This window comes from Corylus avellana, chromosome 2 (assembly GCF_965113065.1).
Source record: "Corylus avellana chromosome 2, dhCorAvel1.hap1.2, whole genome shotgun sequence".
Classification (NCBI taxonomy): Eukaryota; Viridiplantae; Streptophyta; class Magnoliopsida; order Fagales; family Betulaceae; genus Corylus; species Corylus avellana.
This window is the reverse complement of record NC_142491.1, coordinates 30,681,244-30,707,880: the sequence shown is the minus strand read 5'-3', so window position 1 is coordinate 30,707,880 and position 26,637 is coordinate 30,681,244. Positions and strand designations below refer to the sequence as shown.

At 36.8% G+C, this 26,637-nt stretch overlaps 1 protein-coding gene and 1 pseudogene across 5 annotated transcripts in view; one reads left to right on the top strand and one right to left on the bottom strand.

The window, feature by feature from the left end:
- Positions 1-464: 464 nt before the first annotated feature.
- Positions 465-1,355, top strand: LOC148587608 (uncharacterized; annotated as a pseudogene).
- A 14,357-nt stretch (positions 1,356-15,712) lies between these two features.
- Positions 15,713-26,637, bottom strand: part of GCN2 (protein kinase family protein) — a 71,907-nt gene continuing 60,982 nt past the window's right edge. For 4 of the 5 annotated variants that reach the window (XM_059595292.2, XM_088513293.1, XM_088513296.1 and 1 more), the window contains 6 exons: positions 20,250-20,357; positions 19,926-20,011; positions 19,691-19,793; positions 19,479-19,601; positions 16,389-16,528; positions 15,713-16,233 (listed from right to left, as the gene is read on the bottom strand). In XM_059595292.2, coding sequence (XP_059451275.2) covers positions 16,418-16,528; positions 19,479-19,601; positions 19,691-19,793; positions 19,926-20,011; positions 20,250-20,357 — 531 coding nt within the window. In that variant the 3' untranslated portion in view covers positions 15,713-16,233; positions 16,389-16,417. Of the gene's footprint in view, positions 16,234-16,388; positions 16,529-19,478; positions 19,602-19,690; positions 19,794-19,925; positions 20,012-20,249; positions 20,358-20,414; positions 21,109-26,637 lie in introns of those variants that run through there. The other variant, XM_088513297.1, reaches the window with a different exon arrangement.

The following is a 26,637-nucleotide window of genomic DNA, read 5'->3' as shown; positions in this document are numbered from 1 at the left end:
GCTGTTATGTCCAACAAGAAGAAAAGAGGTCCGAATAAATCCACTAAGTTTAATCAGCTTTTTAAGGATGGTTGTCCTGTTGAGATAACAATCCCTCCCATGGCAAGAGGACCTGTAAGAACAAATGCGAGTTATTTTAGTAGGAGGGTGACACATGTCGTTCGTGAACACGCCGAGCTCTGGCATAGCTCTTGGACTCATGTCCCACCAAGTGAGCGGCAACGGTTAAGAGCTCGTGTTTTGGTGAGTTATAATGTTTGAGGTTATATTATTTACTACATATAATATAAAATGCTAAGACTATTGTTATTTATAGTATATAGGCTGAGTGGACTTTAGACGAGAATCTGGCTAACCACATTGGATCTATTGAGTTGGCTTTATCAAATAGTTATAGAACACTTTGTCATGGATTTCACCGTCATTTTCTTAAATTCGGTGGTGATAAAGACTCAACAATCGCGAAGACAAAAGTTTCAAAGCTTATCTCACAACCCATGTGGCTTAAGATATGCGAGTCATTTGAAAACAAAGAATGGAAGGTAAATATTTTTAAACTAAATTGACAACAATCTAAAGGAGTATAATTTTGTAATAATTTAGTGAAAATTTGTCACAGGACAAATCCACACGTAATAAGAAGAATAGATCGGAGTTGAAGACTAATCACACATCTTGCTCTAGATCTTTTCTTAATCATCGCCATAGTGAGGTAACAATTTTATACTATTACATTATTCTAATAATTATGTTTAGAGCATATGTTAATTATATGTCTATTATGTGTAGGCAGGAGAGGATGAAGAAGAGTCCAATCTAATTGACTTTTATAAGATCTCTCACACAAATAAAAATGGGAAATTTGTGACTCCGCAGTGTGAAAAACGATACGTAAGTAGTTGAAATTTCTGCTCTCTGTTAATATCTTGTCTCACATTGTTATACGGCTAACCTGTTGATTTTGGTTGCTTCTGAAGAATTTGATGGTAGAGAAGTTGGCTGACAAAGAGGTAGAAGTACATGAAGAGAAAATATTTACACAAGCTCTTGGTGGGAAACGTTCTGGCCATGTTAGAGGGATGAGAAAATTTGTCAGACCTACTCCATCCTCTTCTTTGCAAGTATATGGCACCCAACTCAACCTTGAGTTGGAGGAAACAAATAGAAAAATAGAGGAACTACAAAATGAGTTGGTGGAAAAAGATAGAAAAAGATATGAACAAATAGAGGAACTGTAAAATGAGTTAGTGGAAAAAGATAGAAAAAGAGATGAACAAATAGAGGAAATTAGACAATAATCAAAGCGCCAATTTGATCTCCTAATGTCACGTGTTTTAGGTAAAATGGTTGTGTGATAGATATGTTTCGTTATGCTTTAATTGAACCCGAACAACTAATTTTTTACTGATGACATCTTTGTTTTCTTTTATATATGTTATAGGAACACAAGGTGTGAATATTGCTCATTTTGATTGGAATGTTTAAAGAGACATGAAAATGGGTAAGAATTTTGCTCATTTTGTGATTTCTTTACTACTTTGATGGAATTTGGATAATTGATTTTCAGATGGAAGTTTGATTTTAGTTGAGTCTTAATTTCCTTGGTCGATGTGTTGAAAAACAAGTGCAGTAGCCAATTTCCCCCTTATATATTATACAGTTTAGAATTTTGTTGATTTCCTTGGTCGATGTGTTAAAGTATCTATTAACTCCAGTTGCTTGTTTCTCCTTTCAGGTAATTGTAATGTGCAAACTAGAAAATTGCATTTTTCCATCAGCAATGGCTGTAAATGGATGTTAGTGAGGAATGTGTTCTTTTATTGAGATTGGTTTATTAATTATCTAAAAAAAGGTTAGGAATGTGAAACTAGGAACGTATTGTTAAGCAATTTGTTTGGGAAGTCAGATTATGGACAGAAGAAAATTTGGCTTGACAATTTCCGTGTGATCTTTGTTGCGATAGGAATGCACCTGCTACTCTTCTTGTATAGCTTAGGAATGACAATTTGTATTTTTTGGTGTTTTTTGTTGCTCTGTTTTAGGCGCTTAGGAATGGCAGTTCGATGTATGTTTTGGTTTTTTCTGTTTTAGGAGCTAGTTGCTCTTTTAGTTGGTTCTGGTAGTTGGTGTTTATCGGCTACTGTTGTAGTTTCTGTGCAGAAATGTTGTTTGGTGTTCATGGAGTTGCTGTTGTAGCAACTGTGGTCCAGTTTTTACAGGAGAGTTGATTGTAATGTTTTTGTTTGGTTATAAAAGTTGTGCTTATTCACCGAAGAAAGGGGAAAAAAATGCATTTGCAATTTGCAGAAAACTCCAATGTTTCTTTTGGGAAGTTAGAGTACTTATAAACTTTGGTTTGTTAGGGGCGTTGAGGGCGTGTAGTCGTACATTATGGGATGGTTAAGTTTTCTTAGATATTGGGTTGTGATTGTAAAACATATGATAATTTAATTTATCTTCATTACAAATAGACCTTGGTGTGTATGATATGTCTGGGATCATAGCTTGATATGATGCTTCATTTTTTTTTTTTTTTTTTGGAATATTTACTCATGAACATGTTATTTGCTCACATCTTATATGTTGCTTTGTTTTTGGAATATTTCACTATAAACTATTTTTATGTCTTCACATTTTAGATATTTGATTTGGTTTTTCTTAAGGTGCCATGTAGGGAAAGATTTTTTCCATTCAAATAAATCTTGTTCTTCACTATTGATTCAAATTGTTATGATGTGCCTTAAATTCACTGCCTGGTTGATAAGTTTTTTACTGTACACGTTGTCACAAATTTTGCTGCTCAATTCAATCATATTAGGTTGATCCAAAATCTTGGGTTTATAGGAGATGTTGGTATTAGAGGTCTTGCAAAATTAAGATTTGGGATGCTATTTTCCTTTATCTTTGGGATTGGGGGCAGTGGACATTTACATCCACAATATGAGCTATTTTGGGTAGACATTAACTAGGTACAAGGATATGACCACTTGGTATATTTTATTCAGGATATGACCACTTGGTAAAACATCGGGATTTTTCAGGATCCAGGCCACATACATATTTTATTCATGAAATTTGGTGAATGAAACAACATTCATGAGAAACCATCTTAAAAGAAGATAATAAAGTTTCACCATGATTTACCTCATGCAATAGATTTGCAGCAAAGGGAGCAGATAAAGGTGTCAGCTCTGATGTTTTAAGAACAATAGTGTTGCCGCATGCTAATGCAGGACCGATCCATGGAATAATCTGACCCACAACACCAATAGGTTCATGTAAGGTTTCCACATGGTATGGTCCATCAGCTGGAGTTGTGACATGAATTTTATCTGCCCAATCTAAAATTTTGTATATAGAAATCTTAAAAATCTTGCAAAAATAGATAGAATCTATAAATCATAAGATGAATTGATATACATACCAGCATAGTATCGTATCAGACGTGTCATCATTGGAACTTTAACTTTAGCAGCCTGTTCATATGGCTTTCCATTGTCTCAAGTCTTAAGCGCCGCAATTTCTTCATTGTTTGGTTGGGAACTTGTTGCTTTGCCTTGCCATAATTTACTGTATCAATTATGGTATGAAATTCCTTTATACTGTGATACATTATGGACAATGTTCTTTTTCTATTACGTTTTTTCATGTTTGAGTAGCAACTGTTTGTCCAACTATGTGGTTGTTATATTAGACACACTTGTAGTTTTTAAGTGAGTTTTCTTGTCTAATATATGCTCTTCTTCTCCATGCAGTTACATATGGTATTGATGAGTCGTATAAGTTATCAGTTCTTACATCTGGGAAGCCTTCTTTGTAATCCTTTGTTTGCTGCTTAGCTACATATGAAGTTTAATTTCTCAATGAACATTGTTGTTGATGTATGCCTTCTTTGGCACTTGCTTAAAAACTTAACAATTATGTAGTTTTCTCAGGCCATTTTTGAGACTTCTTCACTTGTAATTAACTCTGTTTCAGACCTTTTAACATATTTAATTAGAAAAAGAGTTCTTAAGTAAGCTTTAACATATTGTTATGTTTAGATCATTTATACCTAACAATTTAAAACATTAATCGGTCAAAAAGAAAAGCATTTGATGTTGACGACGACGATCATCAGCAACACTGATGTGTGGGTCATTAGCAACGGCAAAAATGTCGTCGTTGATGTGTGTGTCATCAGCGACGACAAATGTCGTCGCTGATGTGTGCGTCATCAGCGACGACAATGTCGTCGCTGATGACTCACACATCAGCGACCCCATCGACTTTAAGAGGCATTTTCAGCGACAAACTTTGATAGTTATTAGCGATGACATTTGTTGTCGCTGATAATTATTAACAGCGACGACATTGCATGTCGTCACTATTTAGTCTTTAACGACGGATTACTTGCAACGACTGGGTAGTCGTCGCTGATGACCATCAGCGACGACATGTGGGCTATCGTCGCTAAAGATTGATTTTCCTGTAGTGTAGCCTTTTCTCCCCATTCAATTAAAAAAAAAAAAAAAGTGCTAGTTTTATAAAATTAACCTAGGGTTTTTAGTACGAAGCCTATATAACTCATGAAATGCCATAAAAATTATTTTTAAAATTGATCATAAATATGAAATTAAGGTTATGGCAGAAATTTTCATGGCCAAAAACTTCATGTAAAAAAATGGTGCAAAATCATGTTATTTTATGCAAGTTGCATCGAGTATAAGCATCCTTTTAATTATTGAATGTTATGTCCATAACATGCTAATAATGTATTTGATTCATATTTTACTAAGCAATAGGTCATAAACATGTTTTAAAGGTCGGGAATATTACTTTCTAATCCTTTAATTTGCTCACTTTTTGTTTTTCCTTTCAGGATATCAGACAAATAAGATAGGAGGCGAGGATGTTCAGGCTTAGTGGGAGAAACTGCATCCACACACTTATTTTGTTATGTTATGATTTTCAAGAAGTGCTATAGGGAGGATGCTCTTTGCACCCTTCATGCTCTATGGGAGTGTCAATGCCGTGGTTCATGGTGGAACTTTACTCATCCTAACAAGTTAGTGCGAGAGGCAGGGGAGGTTGTTTCTCAGTTTCGGCAAGCACAAATCAAGCGGGACTCGAGCAATCCCAGCCCAATACCGGCAATAGAGATAAGATGGAAGAATCCACCTAGTGGTCGGTTTAAAGTCAATTGGGACATTGGTTTGGACTCTGAAAGTAAACGAATTAGAGTTGGTGTGATTATCAGGGATTCAAATGGTTTGGTGTCTGCAGCTTTGAGTAGAACAATGGCGATATTTCAAGAGCTAGTGGTGGCCGAGACCATGGGAGCTCTTTGTGTGGTGGAATTCAGTAAAGATCTTGGTTTGATGGACATAATGCTTGAAGGGGACTCGATGCAAGTAGTGCAGGCTATTAACTAAAAGGGACCTAACTGGTGTTGTTATGGGCAGATCGTTGGGGATATCCATGAGGTCCTATGGGGATTCCGAAGATGGGATGCTGGACATGTTAAGAGAGAGGCGAATAATGCACAGGGCCGGCTCAATGTTTTATGGGCCTTGACAAAACTTTTAAATGGGGTCTTATTTTATTTTATTTTTTTTAATATTTAAATATTAATTAAATAATATTTATTTTAATATTATTTTTATATTTAGAGCTCTCATTTTTATTAATCCTTCCAAAACTAAACACAACAATAAAAAAATCAATTTTTTTTTTTGATGAATCAATCCAAGAACCACACAAAATCTCTTCTAAGCATATGTTCCAAAACTGAAGCACACAAAAACAAACTAACAAAAAAAAAAAAAAAAAAAAAAAGCCACCAGAAATATTATCAAGAACCCATACAAAATTATCAAAAACAAAAAAAAATAATAATATCCATACCGTGGCAATAACTTCCTCACTTGATTCTTTGATACACATCTGTTTCAAACAAAACCCACCAAAAAATTTGTCAAAAACCCATACAAAAGCCACTAGAAAAACCAAGCACATAAATAAACATTATAAAAAAAATCAATTTTTTTTTTTAATTTTAATTTTAATTTTTAATTTTATGAATCCTTACTACTTTGATACACTTGTTTCAAACAAAACCCACCAAAAAAATTGACAAAAACCCATACAAAACCCACAAGAAAAATCAAGCTCATAAATAAACATTACATTTTTTTTTAAAAAAAATGAATCCTTACCTCATTGGTAGAAAAGCTTAATGCTAGAGAAAGAGCGAGTTCCAACACTTATTTCCTACATAGTAAAAGTTGACTCAACAATTTTTATTTTGTTTTACTTATCAAGAAAAAAAAAATTGAAAAGTTGAACCTATAGTCATTTAGTGATGGTGTGTTGTGTGCATGTATGTAAGTGCTTGGTGTATGCTGATTGAATGGGAGAGTGTCATAAAATCAATGAGAACTCTTATCATGCTAGACTTACACTGTTATCTATCCTTAGATATGGTGGCTTGGATTCTTTGACGTCTGAGTTATTATGGAAATGATTATAAACAACTGAATGATATCTTTTCTGTGGATGAGACGCATGTTTGCATATGCTTTAAATGAGATGCTTCAACTTGTGATATGGAAGACTATAATAGATATTGTGAACAATACAGAAACTTGTCTGCCCTGTTTGTGTAGGTGTGTGTTTCAGGTCTTATTGATCAAGTAGGGTCGTGTGTATTGTCTATGGTGTTATTTATTCCTAAAGGACTTGAATAGATTTTGGTAGTTTGGTTGATTCAGCAACCTAGCATTTCATATATCTGGTTTATATTATAGGTGGAGATTCAGAAGCTTCATGACGAGCAAAGGGCCATTATGGATGCAAAAATGCAGGAGTTTGAGCTGGAACTAGAAGAAAAAAAGGAAATCCCTTAATGAGGAATATAGTAGCAAGTTAGATGATATGGAGTAGATGAAGGTTAAGATCAACCATGAGAAAGTAAAGTTGGAAAAACAAGAGCATTTGTTGGATAAGAGACAAGAGAGATTGAATGAGAAAGAGACGGATAGTGAGGCTAAGATGAAAACTTGTAAATAGATAGGAAAGGCTATAAAAGCTGATGATAATAGGTTGGTGGTAGAAAAGCAACAAATAATTATTGATCATGAGAGATTGTAAATACTCAGAGATGAGAAGGTAAGGAATTAGAATAATCAGTAGAATAAAAAAATTCATGAAGAGAGTTATAAATTGGGGATGACTAAGAAAGTGAGGTCAAAACATCTCTGTAAGCAGCCACAATTGAAACAGGAGATAGATAATTACAGACTTCAAAAGGAGTTGCTTTTGAAGGAAGGTGAAGATTTAAAACAAGAACGAGAGAAATTTTTAGATAAATATATCGTAGAAATTTGGGGCATCACAGATAGCCCCCTCACTCAACTCCTCAAGAAAATTGTGTTCCAGTGGACGACACAGGCAACTACATATTTTAAGTAGTTGAAAACGGCGATGACCCAAGCTCCAATATTGGCCCTTCCTAATTTCTCAAAAGTCTTTGTTATTGAATGTGATGCTTTAAGGACAAGAATTGGCACTGTGTTGATGCAAGAACTACATCCAATTGCGTATTTTAGTCAAGCTTTCCATGATCAAAATTTGGCTCTTTGCGCATTCAACATGGAGATGTTAACCCTAGTCACCTTTGTCCAAAAATGGTGACTGTATCTCTTGGCCAATAGTTCATAGTACAGATAGACCATTACAGCCGCTCTTTGGGATCAAACAATCACAATCAATTCACAACAAAGATGGCTCATTAAATTATTCGGGAACGATTTTGTGATTGAGTACAAAAAGGGAAGTGAGAACTCGGTGGTAGACACCCTTTCTAGAAAAATGGAGTAGACTTTGACGGCTATGTCTCAATCGGTGCCTCAATGGGTTGCACTCATAAAAGAAGAAATAAGTATAAAGCATCAATTACAAGAGTTGGTGTTGTGCATTCAGCAAGGGGAGGCTGTGGGTCATTGGAAAGTCAAAGGTGATCTCATTTACTTAAATGATAGAATTTATATCATTTCCACTTCACCACTAACTGAATCCATCCTTAAAGAAATATGCGATAGCACTCATGAAGGCTATTACAAAGGCCTTCAACAAGTAAGGGTTGTATTCTATTGGCATGGTATTAAATCCCAACTAACAAAATAACAGAAGAATTAAATAAAATTAAATTATTCTTTAAAATATATAAATATGACTTACAATTTATTTTTTCATGCCTAACGTTATTTTATTCAGTTGTTGTCAACGAGTTTTCATATTTTGAAATCATTATATGATTTCTTCATGAGAAATGCTTCTTTGCATTCTAGTGTCCATCTCACTGACATATTTACTGCGTTAGCATGCTTCATCCGCCCTTAATTAAAAAAAGAAGAAGAAGAAGAAGAAGAAGAAGAAAAACAACAATGGTAGATGTAATATGCCAATCCAGCGAAAATGTATACATGATGAATGCTAGAATTCAAAGAAGCATTTTTCTTTCTTCATTACTAATAACTTGACAATTATTCATCAATTGATTTCCATCTAGTTACGTAAATGATTTTTAACGATATTAGTTGCTAAAAAATCTCTTTCAACAATAGTCATCGTAATTGCAGAATCAATGTCAATGTTACCAATGAATCTATAATATCATTTTTCATCTCTACCATCTTCTTAACAAGTTGGCAAATCCCTTTGAGTGTGGCGAATTCTTCATTAGAACGCATGGTTTTCTAGAAAATGAACACGTTCTAAGGTAAAGAAATCTCAGGTTTTTCGTTTGTGATATTTAACAATTTAGATTTTACGTTTGTGATATTTGACTAGTTATTTCAGAAGATCAGTTATGCAAAAGTTTAGTTGACATATCAACAGATTTTTATTAAACGTAGAAATATCCTTGCCATCTTAATCAAGACTCTGAATTGGAGATCTTTTTACATTCTTCGATGCCATACTGGTGGAACAAATTTGTTTCTACTAGAGATCTTGCTTTCTGGTTGCTGTTTTCCTGATTTTGTACCATCTTTGTAACAAGTTGACATTTGGATATAGCCATTATTGAATGCTGCTTTTTAATTCAAAGAATTTAAGGGATGTGTTTCAATTTGCTCTTTCTATTACTTTGGGTTATTTGGTTTGTACTTGGAGTGTAATTTACAATCTTGGTTTCTTGCTTATTGATATCTTGATCTTGTGTATCTTCAATGCAGCTTCGAAAGGCTCTGTGTGAAATTGAAGGGGAGCATGACCAAGTTAAGCTTGGATCGGACACAAAGTTGACTAATGCACAGACGCTTTGGTTGTTGGAACTGAAGAGAAATCTTTGGAGGTAAAAGAAAAATTACATGCTGCTGAAAACCAGGCTTGCTGAGGTAAACCTAAAGAGGTCAAAATTAGAGATGAGATTGCAAAAGGAGGGGGCTCATAAAAGTGTTCTCCAATGGGAGCGTCTATCCTTAACAACCGAGTATGCTTTATGCTCAGCATCTTTAATGTGATAGTTAATGATCATATATACACAAAATACTCACACAAAGGCACACACACGAACTTCATTGAGCATGCAACTCGCTTCAATTGGTGTTAAGCATTATTCTTACATGTCTTCGAATTGCACTTAGGCAAGAAGCACATTTTTTATAGAAAAAGAGAAGACTTGCGAGAGTGGGAGAGGAAACTACAAGAAGGGGTGGAGAGGCTATGCAAGAGCAGGAGAATCTTTAATGAGGGAGAGAAGGCTAATCAACTAGATGCAACTCTTATGTAGAAAGAGATGGACCTCGAAGAGGCTGACAAGAGGATCGATTTATCCAACTCAACATTGAAAGAGAAGGAAGATAATATCAATAAAAGATTGGAGGACTTGGTTGAAAAAGTGAAAGTGGGTCTCTTGTTCGGTTGAGCTGTTTTAACATGTTTAATTCATCTAAACCTTGTTAATAACTCCTTTGTTTTGTTAATTTGATTGTAGAAAGCTGACTCTCTAAGAAGCTTCCTTGAGATGAAGGAGAAGGAATTACTTGTGTTGGAAGAAAAGCTTAATGCTAGAGAAAGAGCGAGTTCCAACCATTTTTTCCTACATAGTAAAAGTTGACTCAACAATTTTTATTTTGCTTTCTTATCAAGAATAAAAAAAAAAAAAAAAAACTTGAAAAGTTGGACCTACAGTCATTTAGTGATGGTATGCTGTGTGCATGTATGTAAGTGCTTGGTCTATGCTGATTGAATGGGATAGAGTGTCATAAAATCAATGAGAACTCTTATCATGCTAGACTTACAATGTTATCTATCCTTAGATATGGTGGCTTGGATTCTTTGACGTCTGAGTTATTATGGAAATGATTAAAAACAATTGGATGATATCTTTTCTGTGGATGAGATGCATGTTTGAACATGCTTTAAATCAGATGCTTCAACTTGTGATCTGGAAGACTGTGATAGGTATTGTGAACAATACAAAAACTTGTCTGCCTTATTTGTGTAGGTGTGTGTTTCAGGTCTTATTGATCAAGTTGTGTCTTGTGTATTGTTTATGGTGTTATTTATTCCTAAAGGACTTGAATAGATTTTGGTAGTTTGATTGATTCAGCTGCTTGGCATTTCATATATCTGGTTTATATTATAGGTGGAGATTTAGAAGCTTCTTGACGAGCAAAGGGCCATTTTGGATGCAAAAATGCAGGAGTTCGAGCTCGACCTAGAAGAAGAAAGGAAATCCCTTAATGAGGAATATAGTAGCAAGTTAGATGATATGGAGTAGACGAAGGTTAAGATCAACCATGAGAAAGTAAAGTTGAAAAAATGATAGAATTTAGGGGAAACTTCACTTTGACCCCTTGAACTTCCATCCGATTTTACAAACCCCCCCTGAACTTTCAAATCTCTCATTTTGGACCTCTGAACTTTCAATTACTCTCAATTAGAACCCTTCCGTTAATTTTAGACGTTAGAAATACAAAAAAAGACCAAAATGTCCTTGATTTTCATTTTTTAAAAAAATAAAAAAACGTTTTGGAAGTTGGAATTTTATACAAAAGCCAGAGGTATAAACGTAATGTAATATTTAAAATCTGACGGAGGGGTCCACATTGAGAGTAATTGAAAGTTCAGGGGTCCAAAATGAGATATTTGAAAGTTTAGGAGAGGTTTGTAAAATCGAGTAGAAGTTCAGGGGGTCAAAGTGAAGTTTCCTCTAGAATTTATATTATTTCCACTTTTTTTTTGATAAGTAAAATGTAGGCAATTTATATGGAAATTTATATTATTTCCACTTCACCACTAACTGAATCCATCCTTAAAGAAATACACGATAGCACTCATGAAGGCTATTACAAAGGCCTTCAACAAGCAAGGGTTGCATTCTATTGGCATGGTATTAAATCCCAACTAAAAAAGTTTATATGTTCATGTGATGTATGCCGATGACATAAGGCAGACAATGTAAAGCCAGTTGGGCTTTTGCAGCTACTGCAATACCCACATAAGTTTGGATCGACCTTTCAATGGATTTCATCGATGAGTTACCCCTTTCTCAAGGGAGGACGACAATTTTTGTCGTAGTGGATAGACTCTCTAAATACAGACACTGCCAGTAAACATCCATATACAGCCTCTCAAATAGCTCGACCATTTTCTGAGAATATTTTGAGGTTACATGGGATGCCCACGTCAATAGTATGTGACGTAGATCCAGCATTCACTAGCCGCTTTTGGCGTGAACTTTTCCAGCTTAATGGAACTAAATTTAATTTCAGTTCATCATATTATCCCCAAACCGATGGCCAAACGGAAGTAGGAAACCGCACATTGCAGATGTCTTTGTGTTGTTTCACTAGTTCTAATCCCAAGAGGTGGGCCACTTGGTTGCCATGGGTGAAATTTTGTTATAATACTAGTTTCCATGTTGCCACCAAAAGAAGTCCCTTGAAATTTTATATGGCCGGCTACCTCCTACCATCTTGAGCTAAGTTCTTGGAAGAGCAACCATAGCATTAGTTGAATACCTTTTGCTACAAAGGGATGGGTTACGACAAGATTTGAGGGAGTAACTCCAGCTGGCGTAAAACCGTATGAAGTAGGTTTATGATAAAGGTCATCAAGAACAGAAGTTTTCCATCAGAGAATGAGTATATTTAAAGTTGCCATGGCATTGGCAATCGTCAGTTATGCGGCATCTCTCTAATAAACTCTCCAAAATTCTACGGGCCGTATAAATTCTTTCAAGAGTGGGACCAGTTGCTTATAAGCTGGAACTGCTAGAAGGTGCAAAACTCCATAATGTTTTTTCATGTGTCCTTGCTCAAGAAGTGGATTGGAGAAGTTTGGCCAGTATCGGCCACACTCCCTGCCCCGAACAAGGACAATGCCATCATCAAGCCTTAAGCGATTCTGGAGCATCGTCACATGCATGGACAAGAGGGGATTTCTACTCCATTGGCTGCATCATTCTCCTATGGATGCTACGTGGGAATCTTTGTCTGAATTTTAGTTACGGTTTCCAACCTTTGCCCATGAGGACAATCTCAATTCTAAAAGGGAAGGAATGTTACATGACAACCAGGTTACTGTGGAGGGGGAGTAGTCCATGTAGGACCAAAGGGAGGTTTTGGGTTCTTCGAATTGCCCTACAATTATCTTTTATTTATCATCATAGTAAGGTATAGGAAAATTAAGCCTGAAGCCTTGCTCGTGCAATGGCCTAATACACATTCCCAATCTCGATCATGTAACAATGTGCTTCTCAATTCGATCTATTCGGTTGCTTCAACCAACTCCCGACCAGTTTCCATAATGAGCTTAGTCAAAAAATTAAAGAAAAGTTGGTGAACAATCAAATGAGCTTGACTCATTGCATTAGCTATAAGCTAAATTAGAATTGGTTTGGAATCAATTTTAGATCAAACTAGACCTAATCCACATTCATCACATTTGCAATATTCTAAACAGGATTTGGCTTGCGTGCAATTTCAATTTCAATTGGACCCAAGCCAAACTCAAATTCGATTCGGTTTGGGTCATGTTCCAGTTGCAACTTGACCTATTAGGAGTGAAGCATATGTGCTTCATTATTCCTTTGTTCTCAATATGTGTGCTTAAATATGCCTTTGTTATTCATTGAAGAAAGTTGAAACAATTGCGTTTATAATAATTCAGATAACCTATTGTATTAATGCTATAAGAACCCAATTTTCACAAGAAGCTTAATTAAAAAAGTAAAAAAATGTCGAATAATTAATAGAGCTTAACTCATTGCATTAGCTATGTTCTAAATCGGATTTGGCTTGGGTGCAATTTCAGTCGAAATTGGACCCAAGCCAAACTCAAATTGGATTTGGTTTGGGTCCAATTCCAATCCAATTTGGGTTAAGTTCCAGTTGGAACTACAACCATTAGGATTGGAGCATGTGCACTTCATTTTGCATTTGTTCTTCAATATATACTTCAATTTGCCCTCATTGTTCATTAAAGAAAGTCAAAACAATTGTCTTTACAAAATTTTAGATAACCTGTTGTATTAATATTATAAGAATGTACCCATTTACCTTATACTTTTAACACTGAAAGGTAACGCCGACATGAAATAGTTCATTTGCAGAATATGACCGTCGAAGAAATATGAAGGTTAGAAGAATATGACTGTTAGAAAAATATGACTGTTAGAAAATCTAACCGTTAGAATATAAATAAAATAAAGAAAAAACGAAATAAGAATAAAGAAAGATCAACATATAAGTATAAAGAAAGAACAAAATAAGTATAAAAAACGAATAAAGAAAGAAGAATAATATTTAAAAGGGGGAGAAAAAGATTTAGAGAATGGGATGTACAGTGTTTTTGAAAAGGTTGAAGCTTAAAAAAAAAAAGAGAGGTTGTTGTTAGCTAAAATTTGGACAAAGTTTGTCTAGTCCAATGTGAATGTTCTTAATATTGCATCTTCATTTTGATATGAAAAAGTTACTATGAAAAAGAAAATTAGATGTCCTTTTTTGTCACTTATAGCTTGTAAAAGTACTTTTTTGGTTTATTGACCAAACACATATAATAACTTCAATTTCAAATTACTTTCAATTCGTAGTTACCAAACAACTAAACAATTTTTATTAGTAGAACTTTTTCAGCAAAACTCTACAGGCAAAAACTAGATCTAATGACAAAAGTTATATAACTCATAGCAATCCCAAACAGGCACTAACATGGTTTGATTTGTCATTTTTAATAGAATTCATCTCATCCCCCACCCCCCCCACCCCCCCACCCACAAAAAAATATTCACTAACATGGTTTGATTTGTCCTTTTTAATAGAATTCATTAAAAATTTTCTTTATTCCCTTAAAAAGTTATTAAAAATAGAAAAAGGTTGAGGGTATTCCCTTAAAATGTTATTAAAAAGAAAAGGGTCATGTTTGTATCTCCCCGACCTCCCCACACACACACATCTTGTTGAGGGGCAACTTAACAAGGAGAAGCCACCCTTTTGTGAGGGGGTGCCTCTACCCTCTCTAGTTGCCCTCCAAAACTTAGAAAGTTGCTTTAAAAAAATAAAAGGTGGTTAAAGGGTGGTGTGTGTATCCTTTACGGCTCTCAAGTTGCCCTCTCAAAGGACGGGTAGCCCTCGCTCTTTCGTTGATGGAATTGTAGTCCTCAACCTCTTTTTTCTTTTATTATTATTATTATTTGTAATTTTGCAAGAGTATAATAAAAATTTCAGCTAAACTCTATTAAAAATGACACATGGCTTATTTGTTGTATAGTTAAACTCAAGGGTTAATTGGTAAAATTAGATGTTACATTGAAAAAACTCTAGTTAGTACTTGGTAATTTCTCTTACAATTTTATTAATCTTGAGCATAAAAACTCCCAATGTTTGATCTAACTTTAACAAGTAATATCACGCAATTAAGAGCTAATAAAAAAGAAATAAGTCATTATACAGTGAAGTTATTCACTAATATGAAATTCGGAGAAGAAATCAATCTAAAAGTAGCAAACTTATGATAATATACCTTAACTTTTTTCTAGAAATTCTTTGCCTTTGATTTATTTGAACACTGCCTACCCTTTTTTCCCTTATCAAAACATCCCTTCAGAACTTTTCAAACTCTAGAAATTAACCGCAAAAAACCTTAGTTATTGTCAAAAGTGTCTGAAAAAGGGAACAAAGTATTAATTAAATGTAGTAATAAAAGAAGATTTTAGTATATATCGCTAACAGGCTTTTGTTTTTCAAAAGTTCACTGATTTTGTCTTGCCAATTATTTTACTTATCTGAAAGTTTCCAATATTATTTGTCATGCCGTTTACAACTTGACAAAAGCTAAAGATTCTAGATTTTTGCATAATTTAGGAAAAAATAATGTGACCATCTATAGCTAAAGCATTTTACTGCAAAGAGGACGCACCTGAATTTTTTTCCCCCACAATATTTGTATTTTGCAAAAACCCAAATGATCTTGAAAACAAGCCACATTTACATTTACTTGGTTTCAAGGTAAGCCATCATAAAACATATCCTCTTTGCTTGCATGATGATGAATACAGGTTATATTGAAACAATGAAACACCAAAAACACGCAACCAACAACAATGGCCGCTGTACAAATGTAAATCAAAGGAAACCAATGAACCATTGAAAGAAAAAAACATAACTGGGAACTGTCAAAAGGAAATCCAAGTTTTGAGATCAATGAGAATAGTAGCAGAACATGAGGAAAATGAACAGCAAGATCTGTCATGTTTTATGTTGGCTCTGAACCATGTCAATCTGTACTAGCAATGTAAGAGAAGAAAGAAGCCTGAGATGCAAAAAGGTTAAATTCTGGTATAGTCATGATTACAACCAGTAGATTTAACTTTTCAGGCAAAGGGAGAATTTTGTTCTTGTGCTGTGAAAATTAATCATATACACATCTACTTACAAAAAACTAGGAATAAAAAGAAAAGAAGAGTTTGATGGCACTATAACCTATTCACAGTTACTACCTATATCCCACAGAATGAATTGACATTTCATATATTTACATATTCACTCCATTAAAATGTGGGAAAAATGTGGGGTTAGACTATGAGGTGGACGAAACCTCAATGGTATTTGGGGGGGGGGGGGGGGGGGGGGAGTGAAAAACTCAACTTGCAAAACTTCTCACGTGGCCTTTCAGGAATATGACGATGATTCCTGGTGATAGTCTAGCTCTCTTGAAATGAAAGGGGTTGCTGGAGAACATAATCTGTGATAGTTATTGGGACAAATAGGTTAACAGATAAAGTAAATAACAGCTCCTCAATGAGACAACGACTAATAAAGTTCAGAAGACTACTATCATCATTTTAACACGTTTTAAGGTATTGTGAAAGAACAAGACAAGCATCATGATTCACGAACCTGAAAAAGTATTGCCTTGAGGACGACACCTAATTCCAAATTGAGGGGTTTCTAAATTGTGTTGTCATTGCATCCAACAAAAATCTGACCAGGTTTTCTCTCTCAACTTTCTTCTCCTTCTTGAGTTCAAGATGACGGATCTGGAGATGGAATTAAGCAGTATTACATCATCACAGGATTGAATGCATGCATGTGAGCGTGCATGTGGGTGTGTGCTTTTGTTTTTGTGTGTGCGTGCGTGTTTACTTCAAGAAGCTTATTAAGGTTAAGGTCAAGCAAATGTGAAAAGTTTTAAAGACCAACACAGCCAAAAACAGACTCAGGCCAGGAGCCAAACTCCATAATTGGAAAGTCCGATTACTGAGCAGGCTAGGGGAACAATGAATTTAGGGAGAAATAGGTCTCTAAAGAAACCCTAAGTTTCTGTATCAATATTTTTCCACTATTTCCCTTTAAAATTAGTTAATGTTGTGTTGAAGTTTAGGCTTCACTTATCTCCAACTGAATAAAGTGAAGAACTCTCTGAAAATTATTATTGCATATTTTTCTTGAAAAGGACATAGAGCTCAGAAAGTCATTTAAGAATTGATAAAAGTTTGAAAAGGTTAAATCATCACTTATCCTAAAAGTTTAAGTTCATAGAAGATGATAAATTTAATCATTTAATTAATATTCTAACGCACTCCCACACGTGTGGGCTCAAGCCCCCCCTTAATTGTAAGGTCCAACATGTGCAATATTTAATTGAAATGGGAAATGAATGATGGAGACAACAAGGGTCCAAATTCATGATGTAGCCATGTCCTTCTGGATCTAGGGGTGGAAGTTAGTGTTTAGAGTGAAATGTAAGGGGTTTGGCACTTATTCAGTGGAATTGGATGAGTTGGTTCCTTGCAAGGTCTTTATGTGCACAAAGTTCTTCTGTTCTTATGAAGTTGCAACATGTATATGAGTTCTCATTAAGTATATATATAAACAAAATAACGTATACATTGTCAATCACAAAATAATGTTAAGGCACAAAAATTTCCCCAGTGTGAAACTATAAGTCGTTCTGATTGACCCCCACCCTTAACAAATGACACCAACTATTAGCTATAGTTCTGGAAGATCTGTCCTGACCTGGCTGAAACCTGTGCCTATGAAGCTAAGTGGACAATATATGCATTATGATTTATGGATCCCATACACCATGCGACAAATTAAATAATTTGTTTCTCAGTAAGACAACAAAATTTGCCCCTTCTTTTTTAGGCTTTTTCTTTTTAAATTTACTTTTATTTTCCTCCTACTCTCCCCCCTCTAAAAATATCATCCTCATGTATATTTTTCTACTACCCATTGGATACAGCCCTTCCCAGCGTTCCTTAAGAACCGAATCACTCTGCATAGATTGACTGAAAGCAGAAACCCTTCCAAGGGCAGATAATTCTTCTCATAGGAGTTCTCCATTCGATGCCTCAGGCTTTATAAATTGACAAATAAAAGTTATTAATGCAGTCAATTTTCTGCATAGCTTATTCCTTACTTGCACCATCTGGACAGGCTGTATTTATGATAAGATTGTTATTTTCAATGTTGATAGCAAATAAAGTTTTTCTGTAATGAGTAAAAGTATTACTAGCATCTATCTTTAGGAGGTCAGTGATCAAGTTTGGGTAATATGATACTATCATTGGCTTTGACTTGAGTCAATTTTTGGTTGAGGGTTGCAGGGGGTTGGAGCTTTTACGTCAACATTCAATTTGGTCCTAAATCTTAAAAGCTTCAATGAATTCCCTGCTTAATTTAAAAAGTAGCAATAAATAATTGTTGTCATCTGGACATGAGAGGAGGAGCTGACAAAGCAATTTGGCTCACATGACATGTTGCAGGGAAATTATTCATGCGGACATATGCTATGCCAAGTGAAAAACTCCGAAATAATAATTTTCTATGAAAAATAAATAAAACCCCACTCCCCTCTTCCCATGGGCATACATATCACACCAAAACAAGCCTCACCATCGCCACCATCATCCTCACCTTTTTTCAGATCTTAACAAAAAAAATACAAACAATAGCATCACCTTCTCATTTATATTGGGTCAAGTCAATCAAGGTCTCTCTCTGTCGCCAGATTTAATCGATCATGAGATGACGAAATTTATTTCTATTTGGTTGTGAGATCTCTGATTATATGACGTTAGCTTGAGTGGTTCGGAAGTGACTCAATTGTAATGTGATTGGCAGACATTTGGGCGGTGGGGATCTGAAATAGCACAAAGTGATGCATTGACAGACACTTCGACTGGAATTGGATCCGTGGGTCAGAGGCATGTCACCATGACATCACATGGCCACTTCCTTGGGATGATGATCTCCTCCATTTCTCTAATTGCCAGGGTTTCTGTTTTTTTTTTTTTTTTAGAAAAAAGTGATTTTTGTTTGTGTTTTTGTTATTATTTAATTAATAAACAAACGTTTCAAAAAATCTTCTAGTTGACACGGACAATTATCCACGTGGCATATGCCTATCAACTAGAAGTGGTCTGTCAGCAATTACATCTGATTACAAAAAGACTAAATTATAACTTTTTAAACTACTCAAGGAATCCATTGCAACTTTGAAGTTCTAAACTGAATTGGAACCTAATACACATGGTAAAGACCAAAATCGATTTTTCCTTAAATTTCCCCAATAGAACGAGTTTGTAACACCATTCCAATTGAACCAGCTACCACCCTAACACCCACCTTCACTGCAGCCCCAAGCACCCACAAAAAAAGAAAAAAAAAAAGAAAGAGAGAGAATAAACGGAGCCATCAGATGGAATGGTAACACTGGAGGACTCTACGTATCTGTATGGGCCCCTTGAGTAACATGAGGGTCAGTAGGTTTGCAGTCTGGCACTCAAGATAGAGAAGGGTCTAGTCATCTAATTACTTTTTAGGAAGCCATACATTTTGATGTTCATCCATGTGATTTAAGTTACAAGATTCATTCATTAACTAAATTGACATGCTACCCCATTACATTCCGTTCAGGAGATATCAATAGCAGAAAAGTAGTATATTCAGAAATGAACTTTCAGACAGTAGAAGTGTTACCTTGACGAAACCAGCTGGAGACACACCTGTGTCTGTTAGGATGATCAGGGTTTTTATATCATGTTCATTTGCATATTCATACTGCTCTGTAAGGCTTGGATCGGGTGTGGGGACAAACTCAGCCTGAAGGACATTAGCAACCAGTAAGCAGAGAGCAACAGTTAGGCAACTTCGTAAAGTGGCCTATTTGCATAAAATTTTTATGCTCAAACCTTGATGTTCTTCTCCCATAATTCAGCAACAAGTTCCATGCGCTCTTCCAACAGACCACCTCCTCCTCTTGAACAAACAAGAATAATTGTGCTAGCTTCGTATCTGTGGATGTAAATATATCTAGTGTGAGAAAAATTTCAATGGAAAGATAATGGTCCAAGGATTAAGGGTTAGAAGAAAGTTGATAGAGTAAAAAAAAAATAAAAGAAATGTAAGAGGTAAAGGACATAGCACCTAGTTGGTTTAAAATCTATCGAAGAGTGCTGAATTATCGTCTCTAATGCAAGGCTAGTCCCAACAGCACCTGGAGGACTGGTTTTCTGGAACAAAAAAGAAAAGAAAGTAACTAATGGTACAAAGTTCATATGGTATTCATTCTAAAAATAATTTGATAATGAATACTATATAATTGGTATAACTGTAACGGTATCTGAAAGAAAAACACACAAACACACTTTTATTGTCCATCACGTTATGTGAACCCATGTGCTTACACATACATACGAGACATAGAAAAAAATACAAAGTAGGAAAAATATACTAATGGAAATAGCTTACATATTCATGACCCCACATTTGGTGAAGCAGATAGTCATAGCGACCACCAGCAGAAAGCAATGCACCGTCGGTAAGTGATCCAGGATTGTTCTCCTTTATTAAATATACCTTGGGAAGAAAAGTGCAACATGGTTGAACCCATACAAACAAAAACATATTCAGATTTTTATCAACACACGGTAAGCAATTTTAGAGGGGCAAGATGTAAATGTTTCATTTGTAAGCATGAAACAGAATACAATCTGAGTATATGTTAATGTGCAAATAGCCCTAAACGAGAAGAGAAACATTACTTGGATGGTGAGAAGTTGGAGTGAAACTGTTCTATGGATGATCAATACTCAGAAGGAAAAACATTTCCAACACTTGTGATTAAAATCATGTGTTCTGCCACTGCATATTATGTACCGCAGGAAAGAAATGCTAGAACTCTACAACATGAGAGCAAGGATGCCTGGATAGTTCACCATGAGGTGAGCCATTTTGTCAGAAGCAGATTGAACCTAGTAAAAGAACTGCAGAAGACCAACAGAACTGTTGGTTGCACGGCCTCAGTTCTCTCCATTGTTGCTACCTCATGAGGCCATGGAGGACAGCACTGTTAATGGTTTCCACATACCCCATAAGTTTAGAATCATAGTAAACGTATGGGCAATTGGGCGAGACCCACGTGTTTGGAGTGATGCAGAGAAGTTCATCCCTGACAGGTTTGTTGGAAGTAGTATAGATGTCCGGGGACGGGACTTCCAACTTATCCTGTTTAGCTCTGGCAGAAGAGGCTGCCCAGGGATGCAATTGGGTCTCACTGAGGTTTGGCTAGTAGTGGCACAAATTGTCCATTGCTTTGATTGGGAGCTTCCTAATAACATGCAGCCAAATAAGTTAGACTCTGCTAGTTTGATAGCATAGCAATGGTTTTATGGTGTATATATTTTCTCTTGGAGAAGCCGCTTTGGTTGGTCATAGCAATAGCAATCTTAGGCATTGCTGCTAGTTTTTTGCCAAAAAGGGCTGTGTTGCTCTTGTTGTATAACTTGGGATGCCCTTATGCTTTGTACTCATTTTGGTTGGTAATACACTTTGCTTACCCAAAAAAAAAAATTTGTTTATTGTGTTTCTATACTTATGCTTTGTACTCATTTTGGTTGGTAATACACTTTGCTTACCCAAAAAAAAAAAATTTGTTTATTGTGTTTCTATAAATGATATTACAGGCAAATACTTATCAAACAAGTAAGGAATTCTTTGCCTGAGTGCTGGCTTGGCTCCTCTGGCTTCTTGATTGGCTACTTTCAAAGAGAAAAAAAAAAAAAAAAAAAAAAAAAAAAAAAAACAAACAAACAAACATGGTAATATGATTATTGATCAAAACAATGAGCCAAAAAATGAGCAAGCAAGCCCAGTCCCCAGCATTAAAGGTACCAAAGCACCAAACAAAAAGAGAAAAAAATGCATATACATATGCTACAAACTCATCTTTTAAGTTTGTGTGAAACCAACTATGTAGAGAGATAGTACTAAACCTACAAACTCTAATGTGTAGACCGTGCTCTTCTATACAACTGCAAGTAATCGTTTCTGAAAAAAGAAAGTTGCACCAACACACAAAACTCCAATTGCTTATACAATAATGTACTTTTCATCGTGTTAGAAACCAGCAGTCTCAAAAGCTTAAGCCATCAAAAAGTAAGCCAACAATGTATATGAAGCACATAACACTAACACTTCATCTCATGTTTGGTCTGTTCAATAACAGTAAACGAGCTCCAGGCATTACACGTGCAAAACAAAAGAGACAGAAAATGGGGGGTCCTCAATGCTTGGTTTTGACATATAATAACCACTAGGTTTTGATACCATGTAATAAATTGTAAGGTTTTTAGTTGGCAAATTAGTGACAAAATATCTTTGGGTGAAAGTTCTAGGTGTAGGGTTGAATCAATACATTTTTTGGAGTTGAAAGAATGAAAAATTAAGAAGTTGAAAATCTCATTCGAATGAGGTCAGGTTGGTTCGAAAGAGATACTATGAAAAGTTTCAGAATGCTTCGGTTGCTGTCTTGGTAACTTCTCATTCGAACGAAGGATCAAAAGGAATCTAGAGAGTTTCGTTCAATACCTCGTTTGGTGATTCGTTCAAACGAGTGGAGCACAGAATGCAGAGTCTTGTTCGGACGAAGCATATTCAAAACTACAAAACCCTAGATCTAGTTTGAACGAACTTAAACTTATTTGAACAAGAATTGCGGCACTTCATAGAAACCCTAGCTGACTTGGTCCAAAAAGCCCCACGTTCTCCCGATCTATACAAGCCTCACATACCACGACTTCAAAAGATCAAGAGAGGCATTATTCCGTTGATAAGAGAAAATTTTGTCATTGTTCTTGTGCTAAATAGATCATAAACTTCTCATAGTTTCTTTTCTTTTATTTTTATTTTTTTGATAGGTAATCAAAGAAATATTATAAAAAAGCAAAGGCGCCCCTAAGCATACAAGAAGTATACAAAAAGGAAACCAAAAAAAAAAAAACCCACAAAAACCCAAAGCCCCACGACAGCCCCACAATAGGAACCCAAAACCCCTAGGCTACATTAAGACACAACAAGAGCCCTCTTGCCTTTGCCCCGGCTAGAACCAACTCCCCTAGCATCAAAGTTGATTCAGCATTCTAAATTCTTAAGCTTTCTACTCCCTTTTTGTTTGGAAGCAGAGATTCAAACCTCTAGAAAGCCCTTCTCATTCCCTCCATAAGAAATCCCCTTGGTGTGATAGCACAGCCTTGGCAATCTTGAAGAACCCCAGGAAAGCCTACAACAACCCCCCCCCCCCCCCCCCCCCCCCCCCCCCCTCCCAGATCCCTCCAAGACATACCTGGCAAGAATTAAGGAGAACACCCAGAAGCCGAAGAGGACAGAAGCCACAGCCTATGCGGGATCTGCTCACCCACAATACCATCAGCCCATTGAAAAGAGGTAGTTGGCCCATCCACGTCAGACCACAGCGAAATAGCTGACCTGCCGGGCTCTGGGCCACCCAAGAAGCTGTCGGGAGAAGGAAGCCTCACTGAAGAAAACTTACCAGAATGGACTTGCTGACCCCATCCCTAATTGCCACCAGTGTAGGTAGGGGCAATGGCCCCAACCAACGACGAAGCAAGAGAACTTAGCAACAAAGACAACGGGACGCTAATCGCCTCCACAGCCTCGGCAATCAGTTTCTCATCCATTTGAGCTCCTCTTCCAACCTATGGCTTCCAGGAATAACACAACATGGACTTGGATTCCGTTGGGTACAGAGCCGCCCTAGATGCCATCATCACGAAAAGAAAAAAACGGAGCCTATGACCCAACTCAGCCGCCCCTAAAGAGTACCCACCGGGATCACCGAAAGACGCCAGACCACTTCTAATGGTGGCCAGAAACCACTGCAAAGCTTTCAGCCATCAGAATTCTGATTTGAAGCAGATGAGGTTCGTTCATGAAGGCAATCCATATAAAAGAAGCCTAAAGATTCTGGAGTCACTGAAGGTACAACCGGGTGGAAGTGCTTCGTATTAATGGCATCGTATCCGGTGATCCAGTGGAGGTAAAAGATCACATAGTGCAGTATTACCAAAGTCTTTACTCGGAACAAAGCTCTTGGCGCCCTACAATGGATAACCAGCCATTTTTGTACATCGAGGAGGAGGACAATAGGTGGTTAGAAAGAGATTTTGAGAAAAAGGAGGTTTGGGAGGTGGTAAAAGGTATGGATGGTGATAAGGCTCCGGGTCCAGATGGCTTTTCCATAGCTTTTTTTCAAGCTTGCTGGGGTGTTATTAAGCAAGATGTTATGGCGGTTTTTGCAGAGTTCCATCGCAGACGTCAATTGGTGAAGAGCTTGAATGCAACCTTTATTTCCTTGATTCCAAAGAAGGCGGATGCGGTGGAGATGAAGAACTTTCGGCCCATTAGCCTGGTGGGAGGGGTGTATAAAATTATGTCTAAGGTTCTTGCCAATAGGATGAAAACTGTTTTGGGTAAGGTCATTTCCTATTCTCAAAATGCTTTTATTGGCGGCCGGCAAATCCTAGATTCTGTTCTTATTGCAAATGAATGTGTGGATAGTCGCATGAAATCAGGGGTGCCAGTTCTTTCTAAATTGGATTTGGAAAAGGCCTATGACCATGTAAATTGGGACTTTGTTTTGTATTTGCTGCATAGATGTGGTTTTGGCGAGAGGTGGAGGGCTTGGATAGAATGGTGTATTAAGACGGTAAGATTTTCCCTTCTTGTGAATGGTTCTCCGGAAGGGTTCTTTAACAGTTCGAGGGGAATCAGGCAAGGGGATCCTCTCTCACCGTTATTGTTAGTGCTTGTTATGGAGGCTTTGAGTAAGATGGTGAATGCGACAGTTGACCAAGGCCTTTTGACTGGTTTCTCGGTGGGAAATAGGGTCTTGTCGGAGTTGATGATCTCACACTCCTTATTTGCAAATGATACTTTGATTTTTTGTGAAGATTCTATCGAGCAAATCCGGTATGTTCGTCTCATTCTCTTATGTTTTGAAGCTATTTCGGGTTTGAGAGTGAATCTTGGAAAGTCAAAGATTGTGGCCATTGGTGAGGTGGAGAACATTGGGGGCTTAGCTAACATTCTTGGGTGTAGTGTTGCCGAATTGCCTATGAAGTATTTGGGCCTCCCTCTTGGGGCGTCGTACAAGGATACGGTTATATGGAATGAAGTGATCGAAAAGATGGAGCGTCAGATGGCAGGTTGGAAGAGAATGTATCTTTCTAAAGGAGGTCGCTTAACCCTCATTAAGAGCACTTTGGCTAATCTTCCGACTTACTTTTTGTCTCTATTTCCGATCCCTGTAAGTGTAGCTAAAAGGATTGAGAAAGTCCAAAGAGATTTCTTGTGGGGAGGAATGGGGGATGAGCCCAAGTTGCATCTTGTAAGTTGGAACCAAGTTTGTAGCCCTCTACGTTATGGTGGTCTTGGCATTCGGAAGTTGCATCAGTTTAACCAAGCTCTTTTGGGGAAATGGCTTTGAAGAAACGCAAATGAGAACGGGGCGCTTTGGTGTAAGTTGATCAAAGCTAAGTATGAAGACTAAGAAGGTGGGTGGTGCACGAAGGAGGTTTCGGGCTCTCATGGTGTGGGGCTATGGAAGCATATTCGGAAAGGGTGGAATTTCTTTGCCAAAGGTATTCGTTTTGAAGTGGGGGATGGTTCGAAAGTCCGATTCTAGCATGATATTTGGTGTGGGGACAATTCTTTGAAGCAAGCTTTCCCATCCTTATACAGTATCGCCAGATACAAAGAAGCTTGGGTGAAGGATAATTTTATTGGGAGGAATGGGGTTGTTGAGTGGAATGTCATTTTCATACGATCGGTACAAGATTGGGAGATGGATTTGGTTTCTCCTTTTTTTGATCGGTTGTATTCTTGCAAGGTTTCCCTAGGCAGCGTAGATTGTATTTGCTGGTCTCCGCCCAAGAAGGGCAAGTTCGAGGTTAAGTCGTTCTATAAGGCCTTGGCCATTTCTAATCAAGAGGAGTTTCCTTGGAAGAGCATTTGGCGTACTAAGGCGCCTCAGCGGGTGGCTTTTTTCGGTTGGACTGCGGCCCTAGGCAAAATTTTGACTCATGATACGCTGCGTAAGAGGAACATAGTGGTTGTGGAGTAGTGTTGTATGTGCAAAAAGACCGGAGAGTCGGCCGATCATCTTCTTCTCCACTGTGAGCTTGCAATTGCTCTTTGGCACACGATTTTTCAGCGGTTTGGGTTGCATTGGGTCATGCCTTGCCGGGTGAGGGCCTTGTTTGCTAGCTGGTGGTCGGGAGGTCGTTCTCGAAGCGCGGTTGTTTGGAAGATGATCCCTCTATGTTTTATGTGGTGTATTTGGAATGAAAAAAATGCTAGATGTTTTGAAAATTCCACTAGGACCATAGAGGAATTGACTTATTTCTTCTTCTTTACTCTTTACTCTTGGACAGCCGCTTGGCTAGCTCCTTTAGTGATTAGTTTCTCTGATTTTCTTTTTCATTTCTCTCCCTCCTAGGCGCTCTCTGTTTATACTTCCCGTGTATATAGGTTACGCCCCTTTGCGCTCTTTTATATCATTACTTATCAAAAAATAAAATAAAACATGATTATTACTTATCAAAAAAAAAGATTCTGGAGTCATTGCGACGTGAGGTGAATGTGTTGTTTACCGGGGTTACGAGATTGGGTTTTCAAGTTTACAAAGGTTTTGTAAGTAGAACAATCTGTAATATAAGCCTTCTATTGTGAATGCCTTTGGAGTTGGTTGCCTCTCAGAGTGGTTTTACTTTTTGAAGAGTCCTTTTTTTTAATGAACAATCCATTATAATAGCTAGTTACCCACCCAAGGTGGGTGGGG